At 39.3% G+C, this 16,015-nt stretch overlaps 1 protein-coding gene across 3 annotated transcripts in view; it reads right to left on the reverse strand.

Moving 5' to 3' along the window:
* The window catches only part of hs3st4 (heparan sulfate (glucosamine) 3-O-sulfotransferase 4), a 108,508-nt gene that overhangs the window by 79,766 nt on the left and 12,727 nt on the right, over positions 1 to 16,015 (reverse strand). For 2 of the 3 annotated variants that reach the window (XM_024272914.2, XM_024272913.2), the window contains one exon: positions 13,788 to 14,264. In XM_024272914.2, coding sequence (XP_024128682.1) covers positions 13,788 to 14,260 — 473 coding nt within the window. In that variant the 5' untranslated portion in view covers positions 14,261 to 14,264. Of the gene's footprint in view, positions 1 to 13,787; positions 15,724 to 16,015 lie in introns of those variants that run through there. The other variant, XM_024272911.2, reaches the window with a different exon arrangement.

Here is a 16,015-nt window from a genome sequence, read left to right on the forward strand (position 1 = left end):
TTTTTAGGAAATTCACTTTAAAGCTTGATTTATGTGCAAACATGTGAAGTTGCAATTCTTTGCTGCCTTATTTTGAGCCCATACCCCTCAAACTTCTCTGTACCCCTCTAATTGAAGGGGCATTTGAAGGGAAAACGAGCAAAAGGACTTTCAGTTTTGTATCCCTTTGCCTTGAAGGAGAAGAGCTTTTCTTCACACGGGTGAAGACAACGCTGTTATGTATTTCCGAGCGCTAGCAGCTCCACGCTAACGTAGCTGACTATTGATGACGTCATCGAGTGGAAATGACGTCCAAATTTGAAGACTCTACTTTTCCATAACTCTCCATTTGGAGGGCTAAATGTAGGGCAGGGAGAAGCCGCGGAAGAATTCGGATTTAACCTTAGTGTAAAAGCCGGATTTATTTGATCTTTTTTTAGCCAAAAACGACATTATGTAGCTAGCTACTGTGCACATTCTTTCCCTCAGCAAAGGGCTACAAGATAGCTAGCAGGTGACGTTAAAAAAAAAGACTCTTAAGGAAAAATGTCTAAAAGATAGCGAGTAACCCAGTGATGAAGATATTGAAAAAACTTCAAGTTAAAAACTAAGAAAAAAAATGTTCCTCTCTCCTGTAGCTGTTCACGAGCAAAGGAGTCCGTGCTTTCACCAGGGAATAGGTGGACTAAAGGCCAAGTTTTTAGTTTCATTCTTCTTTTTAGAAATTTTTTACCCTCAAATTCCTAATTTTCAGGAATTTTCTAGCATTTTTTTATGATCTTTACATGTAGTTGCAAATACCACAGTTAAAAATAAAATAAAAACACTCTAATTTATCATGTGTTTTCATATTTTGATCTATTTTCTTATGACAAGTACTTATATTAGAGCTGGTAAAAATTACAAAGCAAAAGTAATGGTGTAACTTATTATAGCAAACGTGTTCTAGGGTTAATTCGTATAACAACTGTGTCTCTTACTTAAGTCTGAGCAATGTGAAAACCTCCACTAGGCTTTTTTTCAAATTAATCTCCTTTTAAGTGATTCTTAATCATATCATTAATGTCTTTAAGTTTGTTGAGTGTTTTGCAGGCTAATTTAATTTAAAGTGTGGATTATTTCTTTCCACAAAGAACAACATAGAATGAAAAATTTACTCTAACATCATGTCAAGCCTATAAGGCATTCAAAAGATATCAACAAATGTTTGTAAATGTGTTATAAATATCTAATAGAGGCTTTAAAATGCTAGAATATGTATTTATAAGCAGCATATTAACACTTATAAGGTGCAATATGTTATATAAATATCATATATAGGTTTAATTATTGATTCTTGTTAATGTCATATGCATTGTGAAGGAATCTTATCAAAAAGTATTACCAAATATTGTCATGTAATGCGCACACGTGATATTTCTCCATATACTGGGTTTTCTAACTTTCCCATAAAGGTTACAGATAATCTTTTTTGTAGATTTTCTGTAATAATAATAATGTGCTGGCGAAGATGGCAGAAAATACACTCTGTAACAAAACAGAATAAACATTTTCCTTGCCTAATGAGCTGCATCACTTGGTCGTATTTCCTGCAGTTATAGAAACTGGACTTCACAGATGCTTTTTGCAGCAACAACCTGTGCAGGATTCATTTCACACGGCAGAACAATGTCTGATGCTGACGCCAGATTTGAACCATTGTTTCTGCACTTATATTAACTGTAGCCTGCCTGGTAACAAGGCTCCAACAGTAATAACAGTATATTTTGTCATCAAATTTTAGGGGAAAAAAAGTGTTTTGAAAGGATTTTTACATTAAAACGCATCCTTAAGATTTTCATATCATATCTTTTCTATTCCATTTATCCAATATTTGACTCTCTGCAACAGTGATTCCAGAAAGTACACCACAGCCAATGTGGCAGATGTCTGTGAATGCAAAAAAAAAAAAAAAATCAAACTTTCATGGCCACTTTACTCGGCTGGGGAGAGCGCGAGCCGTGATGGTCAAGTATGCTTGAGAAAAAGAATCAGAACAAAACAGTGAATCAGAGAAAAAGGCGTTTATTTCTGACTGTTTCACAGTTGTTACCTGTGAAAATGTGCAGCATTGCTATGCTGCTGTGCTGGGGGCTGCAGTTCTCCCCACAGCAACCAGAGGGGACCGTGTTTCTCCCACTTTCAGGGACTAATTGGTCTAATCTATACGCCAGTCTTAGTCTCAGAAGAATTGCTTTTTTCTTTAAAAATGTAGGACATTTATCATTTTATATGATAAATTTAGAAAAAATAGAGGCATCACAGGTGTTATTCTTTTAAAAAAAAACCTACATTCTTTAAAAACATGTCTTGGAAAACATAGATACAGAGAAGCAAATCCCAATCTTTGCTTCATTCAGCTCAACTGTTTCTCAGTTACTTTGCATTTTCAGAGCAGATGCTGACTGAATATTTACAGGCTGTAATTTGCGTTGAATAAGGAAACCAATGAGTTTCTGACATCAACCTCAGCACAGAATGGGGTTTTTTGTGCAAACGTCAACACCGCATTCTTTGATTAGTTTTATGTTATAATGAGCCTGCAGCAGCTGACATTTTCTTGTGTCTGCTGTTGCAACAATTAACAGTTAATGTTAGAGGATAATCCGCCACTGAAGGAGTCACTTTTAAATACTTGGAAAAACGTTAACTGTGATCCCACGTGGATCTTCAGTCATTTATTTTAGGGTTTTTTGTTTTTTTTTTAGGGATATGTTAGCACTCAATCAAAGGAGTTAAATCCCTGAGAAGTGCATCTGCAGGGTGAGAAGGATGAAGATTGCTCTGTTTGTTTCATGTGCACACACACTTTTGCACTTCACGCCAACACCTCAAAGTGTGTCATGTGTCACCCGAAACACACAAAATTTAAAGTTTGACTACCAAAAATGAGTTGATTTGGTGTTTTAATCTTTATTGTGGGTGCTTTAAGGAAGTGGGAGGGGCCTATTGTGAAACCTGATGTTCATGGAAAAGAGTAAAAACAATACAAGTTTTATAAAAGAGTCTCAAAAAATCTTCATTAATGCAACAAAGTCACAAAACTGGTAACAAATCACGATATAGTGACAAATATGTCAATTAATGGCTTGTGTGCAAGCTTTTGAAAGAAAAAAAAAAGCTACAAATTTCAGCAAAACAAAGTTCCAACAGTCAAAACGTCCTTAAAATTGTAGGAACAAGGTAGCAAAATATCCTCAGTATTACAACTGTCTTCACATATGTGCACAGATGCTGAGAATTGTGTGGGAAAGGGTTGAATATCACTGACTGTACCACAATAAAGCGAGAAAATGCAATAAAAACGGATCCTAACTGTGCAACACTAACACAATTACATGAGCACTATCTCAAAATCTCAGTTTCCAATCTGTTTCTTTGTCTAAAACATAATACTGACTTTGCTGAGAGATTTTTTTTTTTTTTCCAACAATGCATAAAGTGTATATTATCTGCCCGTCACACACATAAAGTGCTCAACAAAGCAAGGGAGCAAAGAGCTGGCTTAGTTCTCAAGAACAGGTGACAGTCCTATTACAGAGGCAGAACATGTTAACTTTCTTCTAAGTCGCTAATGCCACTAATCCAAATTACTCAGGAAAAACAATCACTGTCTAATACAGCAATTAGCAATTAGCATAATCCCTAAAAGCAACCTTTTGAATTTCATTGGCTTAAACCAGGTCTCCGGAGAGTTTGGAAAATGCCACAGCTTGCGTTAATGGCTTCACACTAAAAGCACGGAGCATGTTGGTGGCACGGACACACTTAAGTGATGTTGCACCACAAAGTCATGGAATCTGGACTATTATCCCAGACTTTTTCTTCATGCTGGGAAGATCACTGATTCCATAGAACAGCTGACAGTGAATAGGAGGAAAACAGGAAAAACACAATACAAAGGTGAAGAACTTCAAAGCAAAATGAGAAAATCAAGACACAGAAGACCTAGGAGGCCAATCTTTGTTCATCTTTGTGACAGTAACTCGGGGTGTAAACAGAGACATTGGTAGTCAAATAATGTCGTAGTCACAACTGCTTTTTTGGTGCCGATACAAACTGTCCATTGACTGTATAAGTAGGAACTGGACATAAAAAGAGTTGAGGTCCACCATAGGAAGTGCCTCAACAACGGCCCTCGCGAAATCCACCCAGGGCCTTTTGCACCACTTCCTGATACGTCTACTGCCATATTGCAACCGATTGCCACCGACAGTGATTAATCTGAGTTAGTCTGAGTCCCATTGTTAAAGGAACTACTGTCCCCAATCATGAGTGAGCTTGTTGGAAGTCCACACCCCTTCCACTGAAAGCGAGCACGGGAGAAGCTGTCGATCAAACGTTCCAGGTGTGGCGAGCTACATACTTTTACTGAGGTGTCTGATTGGTCAGTTATAACATGGATAAGTGGTGATAAAGAAAAAAAGAGTTAGAACGAACATGCTAAGAAGGAAAAATCATTGCAAGAATGGTTATTCTGATAAGTAAAATGACTGAGAAATAACTGTCCATTTCTCAATGGAAGTCTATGGGACTTTGGCCGCAGGTACTTCCTATTTGGAACACAAGAAAGGAGGGGTTGATCAGTCCAGTTCCTACTTATACAGTCAATGGTCAAAGCTCATATAGGTGCGTAAAGTCTGCTACGTTTGATGACTGGTAAAACTTAGGAAGACAGAGATCCATTCTACTCCAAAGAATAACTTAGTTTAATCGAACTTAATCGACTTAAAGTCTGGATAGGCAACTTTGTTGGAATGTGTGACACTAAAAAAAAAAACTGCATAAGGTCTTTTTCGGATAAGAAAAACCCTCTATGCAGCATATTGTCGCATGCATCTACTGGATAACGGTCATACTCCAATGATAGTGTTGCCAGTTATACATTCCTCCATCTTCCAGCATAGCACTGTACACACAGAAGCACCTATCAGCTCCTGGAAACACATTTGAAACATACTCCCAGAGGTCCCAGTATCTTGGCTCCACGGCCATTCCTGTCAGGGTTTTCCCTTTGACTGAACAAATGCATCAGCTTGTGTCATGAGACCACATCCCTCCCAGCCAATACGGAGCATGAGCAGCACAAGTGCTCCAGGAGATGTGGAAAGGAAATTGGAATCCTGACAAGTATGATTGACATACGCATTTTTCCCAAGGTAGTCTTATTTGCAGAGATTTAAAGACGTCTGTAAACCAGCATTCTGCCAAGCAGAGTCATTGTTCCTGCAGACTAGAAGCACATCACTCCAATTCTTTTGCATGCAAATAATCTTTTGGGAGAAATGAATCCCTTTGAGCATAAACCGACTTCAGCTTATACTTTATTTTAGGTCTAAAATAAATAATTTAACAGATAAATCTGTGTCTTTCATTTTCAGACAATCTGTCCGTGTTGTGGAGAAAAAGCAAAAAAGCCCAAGCCCTCCGCAGCATCCGAGCAGTGGCGGAGGAAAAAAGGCTGCTGTGAATTCTATCTGCAGCTTGAAAAAGCAAATCAAACCCTCGTTCAATTCAACGCTTTTATGCATGTAGATCCTTACAGGGATTCAAAATAATACAAACACAACATGACACATGTTACTGCACTACCCCAGAGTGAATATTGCTAAACTCTACAGTGTTGAGTAGCTTGTTGCAGTAATTATGTAAACTTCTGGAAGATGGGCCCCGTCTCTGAGCAGAGTGCAGGAATCTTGGCTGATTCTTTGAGTGGTTAAAGGTAAATTTAATTTATGTACTAATATCCCACTCACTCTTCTAGTTTATGCCCAGTTCATTGAGAATTTTATTCAAATATAAAGCTTAACCTCAAATACAAAAAGGGGTTTATACAAATATACTCCTCGTGTGTCCCTAAGATTCCCAGATAGAACTATCTGGGATTTTTACATGGAAAATCACGTAGAAGTCACGTAGAGTGACTTATTCTGTGACTTCGACTTGAGTTTTATTCCCAACAGATTTCATGAGAAGTTTGACATCCTTCACCAGCACAACTCCACCTGTGTTTGGTGAGTTTCTGTACCGGTGGTCATTTTCAGCACAAAGGACTTTGGCCGAATTTGAATTCTTCCTCTACTCCTACGGCTTCTCGATCCCCCTCTAATTGTAGGGACATTTGAAGAGGTAGGGTTGTCCGAAATAGCAACACACTCTCACTCCCATTTGGTTAAGGACCCCTACATAAAAAAATTGACATCTTGGGTGTCCCTAACTCATTTTTTGAATTGCTGGCTGTTTCCATTAAAATCATGGGTCCAAAACATCCGGGCCATAAACTGGAATCAGTTCAGTACCAAGACATGGAGCTCACCGGTACTCTAACCCAATGGCGGTACCCTTATCCGGTACTGGTTTGTGTCCAGTACAACCAGCAACTCAAAAAATGACGAGTTGGTTACACCCAAACATCAAAAAGTGATGCGTAGAAGTCCTTAACCAAATGTAAATATGTGACAATCTGGGGATGAGAATGTGTTGGAAATAGTTCTTTTAAGGACGAACCCTCACCGCGGAGGGATGCAGAGCCTTCTACAGCGAGGGTGTTCCGCGCTGCGTTGTCCCGCGAAGGAGAAGTACTTTTCTTCAAGCACAGAAGTTCTCATTTAGTCAGTAATGACGTTTTGTTGACCTTTTTACAAATATAAAAAACATTACGTATTTTCTGTTTGCTGGCAGCTCCACACTAACATAGTTGACCGGCGACTGCTGACGATGTCATCAAGTGGAAGTGACGTCCGAATTTTATTTTTTCATAAATCCCCATTTGGGGGGCTAAATGTAGGGGTGGGGTGGAGCCGTAGGAGAAGAATTCAAATTGGTCCTATTACCTCTAACATTTAAGACTCAAAATCTAAAACTCAAATCAGCTTAAATTCTGATTTAGATACTCTATTGTACCGAAGTTTGTGGTCCAAATGGCTAAAATCCAGCTCTTATAGGTTAAATAAACACAGCCCATACCATTACTTGTCCACCACCATGCTTGAGAAACATTGTGAGTTGCTTGTACTGTTATGCAGACTTTGTTTTTATTTTTTTTATCTCAGACTTTTTTCAAGGTACTTCAGCAAACTATAAAGAAGTAGAACCATTGTGCTTTGTTAACATATTTATAAAACCAGGAAGCTAACCAAAACCTTTTGGCGGCTAAGCTAATAAACATCGGGACTCACAAACTGTTAGTGGTTTCTTTTTTTTTTACTTTGATATTCTTGATAGATAAAACTTTTGACTTCAACATTTAAATATATAATTTTTTGTCTCTCTTTTTTTGCATGAGGCACTTTGATAAATATTCAAGAAATAAGTTTACTTCCTAAGAACAAAGAAGTAAAAACACTTAAAAAGCAAACTTTAAACAAAAAGGACTTGAAAGAAGAGACTTCGGCTATAACCAGGGAAAACAAGGAGATGTGAGTTCATTAGAGTCGACAAAAAATGCTCACCTAAAGAGAATGGAAATGGCTCCACTCCCAAACTGCTGTAGGATATTTTCATGTTTTTTATTTGTAAAATAAAAGAATAAAAGTTATTCCATCAAACCTGTCATTGATGTTGAAGTGAAAGAAGCTTCTCATAACCAAAATCAAAGTGGTGATGAAAATAAAAAGTCTTTTTGTTCCTTTTGAAGATGAAAACCTTATTTTTTTTTCCAGAGTTCAAGGAGGATGAACATAAATGAAAATGAGAGCCATCAACATTAAACTATATGAATCAAATATGAGAACCATAAACAGTCTATTTCAACACTATTGCATCGGAAAATTCCTGTTTGCTAACCTCAAGTGATCTTCTTTAATCAAAAAAGAAAAAAAAATCTCAAAAACTGTGAATAATAAAAGGTGGGTAACAAGGGAGTAAGTATTTATTCAGAAGTAATTGTGTTTGATAAAAGGAGAAGCCTTGTATGTCATTTAATAGAAAACAGACATTTTTATGTTGAGGATCTTATCAAGGGTAAAGAAGAAAGTTTTGATTGCTCTGGTGGAAAGCGAAATCTCACGGCTCTCTGATGTTTGGTAGTTAAATGTAGTGGAAATAGGCTGGGCAACAAGAGAGACCCAAGTGATGCGGTCCGGCCTCCTGACAGCTCAGGGGTTTGCCGCCAATTAAAAAGTTTAATTCTGCAACTGCAGCGCTGGCATGGCAGCACTCGGAGGTGCGTCCTTGCGAGTCTTGGAGGCTTCTTATCAAGCGCGGGCAGATTCTGCCGCGTCGGGACGGGGCGGCGCTGGTGTGGCACAGAGGCCCAGCAGGAAGAGGTGGCATCCTGCCTGCTCGGGGATCCGGCCCACCTTGGTCTCTCCCATCTCCCCGCCGAATGGAGTCGTGGGCTTTGGGTGAGATGGCAGGACTCTGGGGCTTAGCTGTCCGTGGAGCTGAGAGGGAGGAAAATAAGGGCTAAACAAGGGATAAATGTGGGATTTCGGCTTTGTGCCACAGAGCTTGGCAATGGATTCACATCTCCATTAAACACCTTCTGTCACAAAGTCCCGTCTTGTGACAGAAGGTCACAGGTACACTAAACCCCTTTAGAGCAATAGATCAGTCAAAGAGTAACACCCATCTACTTTAACGCTCAAAAAATGATCTTTTTTCTTATTATTCCCTCATATAGTCAGGAATTCTCTAGATTTTATGACCTTCATTGAGCAAAAGTAGCTTTGAAGGCTTCATTGATCAGCAAACACAATGACAAAAGTCCTTGAAAACGGCTCATTCTTTTCCCAGCATTTTGTGCGTAAAGAATAAAACAACAAAAGTGCGCTCAAATAAAACCCGCGTCCTCTCCACCCCCCTTATTATGAGCTTTTGTTGACTCGGTTTTGTCGCGCGAGGATGTTGCCAGCGAGACTGTAAGAACATGTCTTCCAAAAGATTTATGAGCGCCTCCTCTGGGCTTTTATTGCAGAGGGGTTAAAGTGTCATTTTAATAACAGAAAAGATATTAGAGCTTCCACAAGCTTCTGTAAAACTCGAGCTGCGCCTCACAGGTGGCAGATCAATCAAATATTTTTGCAAACTAAAATCAAAAAGGTGGCTGAACTTTTGCAGAAACGACAGATAATCACGGCTTAAATCTGGGGGGGTCATCTGATTCATTAAAAATTTCAAACCACTTTAGATTTGTTTTATTTATTCATTCCTATCCTTCCCACTAGGAGTAACTCGGGCTGACAAATCCCAACCGTGGAGTTATTTTGTCGTTTCATATGCAGCACTGTAGTGTCATTTCCTTCTGGCTGCAGCCTTACCTTTGAGTATTAAAGCAGTCATCATGGCAGTTATTTGAACAAGTTCAGTACATAAATCGATTTTTATATCCTGTTAAGTCTTATAGTGACCATCTTTATGAGCGAAGGATAATTTATAGCTTTTGGCCAGTTGTAGTGGGATCCAATGCAGAGCTCTGAACCGCCTCGTTCGTACTCACAGATGAAGTTAAAAGGCTCACGGAGGGTTTGCTTGATTTATGAAAGCTGATTTTCGGATTTCAGGGGAGTGTGGTGGTATGTCTTTTTTAAAGTTGTGGGAACCGCAGATCAATCTTAACTGTCATAGCCGTTAACATATTATTTTTGTAATTAAGTTCTCACAAAATTGCATTTCTGCTACGCTAAATCTTAGAGTGTAGAAACTTCGACACTAAAACTGTATTTTTGTGCTGCACAATTTCCGTCTAATGCTTCAACATTTATCATTGCTACCACATAGCGTATTTCCCAATACAATTATTCCGCTGCGTCTTCTTTCACTCGGCAGAGAGCCATTCTTGCACCTTGTGAAAGGGACTAATAAAAGTGCTCCCACTTTGCCGACTGTCCAGCTCAGACATCAGTGCAGAGCAGAATTGAGCCCCGGGAGATGAGAAAGCTCATGTCTCCAGCTGTATTATTTGATCACGACCACATGTGCTTTTCATCTGGAATTAATTTAAAATGGACAATCTGACACGTCTCGGAGAAAGTGTTATTTTTTAACAATGTGGAAGGCTGATACTGCCACTGATATGTTTCCAAGTTGACTGAGACGTCCTTCAAAAAGAATCAATTTCTCCTTTGAAATTTCATCATTTGGTTTTTCTTTAATTGGGAAACACCGCAGACGAATATTTCCTGTCTTTCCAAATGGTTTTCCAGCTGCTCTGTATTGATTATTCCTCTGGCAGTTGCAGCCTACAAACCAGATCATATTTACGCTGAACGTTTTTGTTTTGACATTTTTTGGTCAAAAGTGTCAGAAATAAACAATCGTCCTCACTGATAGATCCTCATTAAGCCGGCCCGTTTAGTGCAGATTCCTGCTGTGAGTTTTCAGCCGCAGCAGGCACAAATCCTCACTTATGACTGATAATCGATGACATCCTTCTGCACAATTTATGGGGTGCATTATCAGTAACATGTATGGAGGCAGGAAGGGACGTTCACAATTGAGATACTAAACGGACCAGGTGGTAAAAGGGATGGGGATTTCTCCACGTTTTCTGTAGAAATTTCATATACATTTTAAATAATTTGCAGGGAAACTGGAAGTTTATGTCAATTTTAAGGGAAAAATGTTTGTAGCATCAAACTGACACTTTACATTCCAGTCAAAAATACCATATTTAACCACAATTATGATATATTATGATTAATGGAACTTTGTCTTTTTTATTATTTGACATACCATATTTTTCGAAGTATAAGTCGCATTTTTTTTTAGACATAAATAGGCTAAAATCTTTGTTATTTTCCCAGTAAACATCGATTGTCCTTTAGCAGCTGTTTCCTCTAACAACCACTAGAGGGCACTGCATCTAAGTATAAGTATTTGCTACTGACAACAGCAGAAGAAGTGTTGTCCCAAACAAACATGGAAGAGAATCTGACTGTTTTCCTCCTAAACTTTGATTTTTTTCCTAATACAAATCAAAATATTAGATTTATTGTTTTTATTTAAACAATGAATGACTTTTCTCCCAAAAGTCCGACTTAAATTCCAGAGTGACCATTATATATGGTTGTCTTCTTCTTGTTTAGACAGTTTTTGCTCTTACAGCTTATATTCCAGAAACTATGGCACTTTATTTTGTATTGTTTAGTCTCCTTAATATTTTCTGGTGGAAAATGCTGTACTTTTCAAATTTTCTTAATAAAACAACACAAATTTATCTGTTGTATGCTAAAAATAAGCATTTAGAATAATAAAAACTTTAATGCAAAATAAAAAAAGATTGTTGTAAGATGAGAGAACCTTAAATTGGAATCCTGATCATTAATACTGTTAAAAAAAGTAAAAAAAAAGGAGGTAGTGCAAAATTATATCAAAGTGAGGTCAAGGATAACAAACACTGAATTCTCTTTTTTCCACTCAAATCATTTGAAACTGAGCTGAAAATATCCTGCCCCCTCTTTACTGGAAAAATCAAAACCCATCAAATTGATATAATTCCTTTGTGTATATAAATTTCAAGTTGTTCTCTTCAGTTCTGCTCAAGTGTTTTGGTTACTAAGCAGGATTTACTGAGCAGAGATGTGGCGGGTAAAAACCTGCAGGATTCACTCAAGTAATGTCAGTGGTTTTCCCTGGACTTCCTTTTTTTTGTCCATAAAGATGTAAAACAGGTGTTTCAGAGAAATGTATGAATCCCATTATCAAATCTGTGGTTTCCCTCAAGCTACACTGGTGGTTTCAAACATCTGTAAGTGATCATTAAGTGCACATTAGACGAAGCATCAAAGCCTGATGGGAAGAGGGATGTGGGGTAATGCATCAAACTTATTTCTTCACAACATCCGATTTCAATCGTCCCTTTGGCAGTTTAAACAAGTCAAAGGTCTGGCTTTCTTTGCTCTCTGTCAAATGTTTGGAGTTTTTGGGGTGGATGAGCAAAGCGTGACAATGTCTCTTCTCAAACTCTTTAGCTCAAGGGGCCTGAAACACACAAGCGCATTTATTATTATTTATGCAAGCATGTCACCCCGCTGTCTAATGAGCCTTTCACCGTAAGCATAATGAAACAGCTTGCATTAGCCGGGGCTAAATGAGCAGCCGATGTCGATGCAGCAAGATGAAAGCAGATGTTGCACGACCCAAACGCGGGAACAACAGGCTCAGTTCTGCAAAGAACCAAAGGGGCTTTATGTCGCAGCCATTCTCATCAGCTCACTGACTACCACAGATAATTCCCACGTTAATATCTGAGAGCAAAACCTTATCAGACCGACTGACCACGAATGAGCACTCATAGATTTTTTTTTTCTTTTCTCCATAAACATATAGCAGGTTTCTCTTTGGTTTATAATCCTGGGATTCTCGCTGCTTTTAAGCCCTGACACACATGGATGGTGGCGTAAACAATCCCCCACATGTTCAAGATCCAGGTGCAGAGCAGCCACAGAGACGCATATGGATCCGGATCACGCATGGATTACAGGTTATTTCAAGGAGACGCATCAGTAATTAATATCTTTGCTTTGAATCTAAGTCAACACCCGTAAACGTTTTGAAGCCCAGTTTTATTTCCCATTTTGGGCGTTCACAAACATCTCTTAAATCTCTGATTAATAAGATTTTGCAGGAGGAATGTTGCCCCTGCAGAGATTTCTAACATTTATAACATTTAAATGATTTAAATACATGATGTGATTTGACTTTGGAAGCAATTGTTTAAAAAAAACAACAAAATAAAAAGGTCGTTTGGAGTTGCTAAAACTTCACATAAACGTTGACTAACTTAAAAGTTTATTTCAAATCTTGGCAAAATTAACGTAATGAAAAATTCATTTAAGTTTATCCCCAAATTTTAAACAAACAGATGTCCCGCAAACTTCTCAAACTGGATAGATTTCACTTTTTTTTTTTTTTTACTACTATTTTATTTCTCAATCTAAACCTCTGGGAAACAAACCAGATAATTATTTTAAAGAACATTTTCTTTTCTTTTTGTGTCCATAAATCAAAGACTTCTGGCTTTAAGGTAAATTTGGAACTGCTTTAAATAAAGAAAGGGAATTTTTCATTTGAGTGATATAAATTTTAAACTGCATAAAGCAAATATTTATCCTAAAATATTCTTTGAATATAAATATTTCTGTTGAAAAGAAAGAAAAAGTATAAACTAAATTGCTATTGGTTCTGCATGTAGGACCTAAAACATATCTAACTTTTATTAGAGTGATTGTACATCAGATGCAGTTTCAAAAACAAATATTTCAATATTTTTGACTAAATAAAAAATAAAGTTAAACGGAAAAAAGGGAAATCTGAATGTAAACAGCATCTGTGAGCTGAAAATGATCAATTCCTTCTGTCTGCAGGAAAAAAAAGAAAAACTGGAGATATCTTGGAAGGCATTAATAATTTAATATAAACATGCTGTGACTAATCTCTCCTCTGGTGCAGACTATTTTTTTCTTCTTCTTTATAGGTATGTGGGCAAAGCTGGAAAAGTCAAATTGCAAAAACAAATCAGAGAAGAAAGGTTCCAAACTTTTACTGTTCTGTTTGAATGCAAACTGAATTGTTTGTGCAAAAATGATGAGATTCTGGTGGAAATATGTCTATTAATGAGGGGAAATTGGGGTCAAATGAGGTGAAGGAGTTCTCCACGTGGGGTTGTTTGACGTAGGACGTGCACCTGAAGAGCTGGAAAGTTTGCATGACGGCATACATGACGCTGATGTTTAGTGCGTCAGCTATATCCAGGGAAATCAGATTTCTAAACCCAAAGAAAGTTATGTTTTTTAGGAGGAGAAGTGTGCGTAAAAGTAGAAACTCACCGGTACCAGTCCAGCCCTTTCTCGTAGTTCCTGTCAAAGAAGTGTGGCTCATTCCCCACGGCTCTCACGTCGGGGTGCACCCTGAGAGCCTCCAGGAGGGCCCGGGTCCCCCCTTTCTTCACCCCGATGATGATGGCTTGCGGGAGTTTCTTCTCTCCGTAATCCGAAGTGCAGTTGACGCGGAGGTCGCTGTCCGTGGTGCTGAACTCCTGGTGCTCCCTCTCCAGCACGGTGGTGTGGAACGCCGGCTTGGTGGGGGACGCCGGGGTCCTAATCCACTCCACGGTCCTCTGCTCGGCCTTGGCATGCTCCCGGACGCTGGACAGCGCGCTCCGGTCAGCCTCGGTGAAACCCTGGGAAGCGGAGTAAAGTTTCCCCCTCAATGTGGCAAAAGTTGTCTCCTCTGTCACCAGGCGGCCCTGAAACACGTAGTTCTCTTGCAGGGGGAACTGCAGCGAGTTGTAGCAGCTCATCAAGCTGTAAAACAAGTATGTGACAGAGAGGGAAAGGGTGAACATGAATAAGATCTTCCGGGGCACTTTAGAGGTGAAAACCGAAGTGCTGGACCAAAATGCCATCTCTGATAGCAGTGATCCCCTCAGAGAAGTGGCCAGACATGTTTCCACCGCGGGTCTTGCATGGACAAAAAAGAATCAACAGCAATAATCAGTCACTATCAGCGCTGCTCCAGGAAAAAAAAAAAAAAAAAAAAAAAGCGACAGGCTGGACCACACCATCCTAATCCAAGCGCATAATTATAAGGAAAAGCGCGCGGGATCGTTAAAATTCCGGAGGAATATCACGTCCCTTCTTGAAAGTATCGATGTCTTATTCCAGGGCTGACGGACAATGTCACAAATTATTGGACTGAACTTGCAGATTTGAGAGGCTGGAGGTCTGGCGTCCTTCCAAATGAGCAGCCTGGCTTGAAGTGGAGAGTGGATGACAGACGAGAGGCTGCATTTTACCCAAGCAGGAGAATTCGCTCTAAAGAAGTGAGGTTCCTCTCATCGCTCCAGCAGCCAGTCCAGTCCCAGAGTGGATTTTCTTCCATCAAAAAAACAAAAAACAACTGAGTTGATCCAGTCGCTCTTTCCCTGTTTACTTTGTCGCCAGGCTTTACGCAAAAGCACCCACACTTCCCACTGACTCTGCCAGCCTGCCGCTCGATGTCCTTGCGCCTTCTCACGTTGGTAGGATCCTACGATGTGCGCATTGGTTGTGTGAGCTCATCTGAGCCGAAGCGCCGTGGAGCCACACAACACAACTCCTGTGTGCGTACACCCACTTCCCCCCCTCGTCTCCGTGTCCAAACACGGCGAGATTTCCTGATCTGAGGCGGTGCAGGGGAGCTCCTGTTCACTCACAGGAGTTTTTCTCATTAACTTACAAAAAGAAAACCATTTAGACTGTTTATTTATTTTTATTTTTAGAAAAGCTCATGCCTGCACCCTGCTGGTTTTTGTGATTGACTCACAGAAAATCTAAAATCCAGAAAGTTGTTTTTTTCCCCCTTAATATCAGTCAAGATTTTCTGTTTCCCTTTGAATTTCAACAACAGAAATGAAAAACAATCTCCAATTCTCCACCATGCATGCTGCTCAGGCATATTATGCACTGAATTTATCATACCGGTCCAGACTCTAATTACTGGCGGGGATATTCAGTGGACCTTAACTTCCACACTTTCCTGCCACAAGATGAGGATCTAAAATTGAATACCACCAACACGTCTCCCAGGATTAGGGAATCGCATTCATCACACACCTCCAACATACCAGGGGACACATCGTCACAGTAAGTCGTGGGTCACAAATAATTTGCCATGCCCGGCTCTCAAAACAAAAAAGCCCCGGCTATTTTTAAAGAAGATCTGTGTGTTGAAGTGTGGGAAAAGATGCTGTTTGACCAGATTTGTCATTTCTGTGCGCCTGTAGGTGGCTGAGCATACAAACCGGGAGAGTGATATGAAGTCATTTTATTGTGGGGTGTTAGTAAAGGATAGCTGTATAGCAAAGTATCTCTTTAGCATTCAGCCGGTGCACTCCAAGCAAATCAGAAAATCTGTCACCGTGCGAGCTTCTTGTACAGAAGGAAAACACATTACCGATGCTGCTGAATTTAGAGAGCCAGATTTTTGGACTCAAATAAAACTATTGCAGGTGGCATCAAAGCATGTACATATATATTTACAAATAATGAAGAACGTTAAGGTCTTCACAATGCTT

Source organism: Oryzias melastigma, linkage group LG8, assembly GCF_002922805.2.
Source record: "Oryzias melastigma strain HK-1 linkage group LG8, ASM292280v2, whole genome shotgun sequence".
In the NCBI taxonomy this organism is placed as follows: Eukaryota; Metazoa; Chordata; class Actinopteri; order Beloniformes; family Adrianichthyidae; genus Oryzias; species Oryzias melastigma.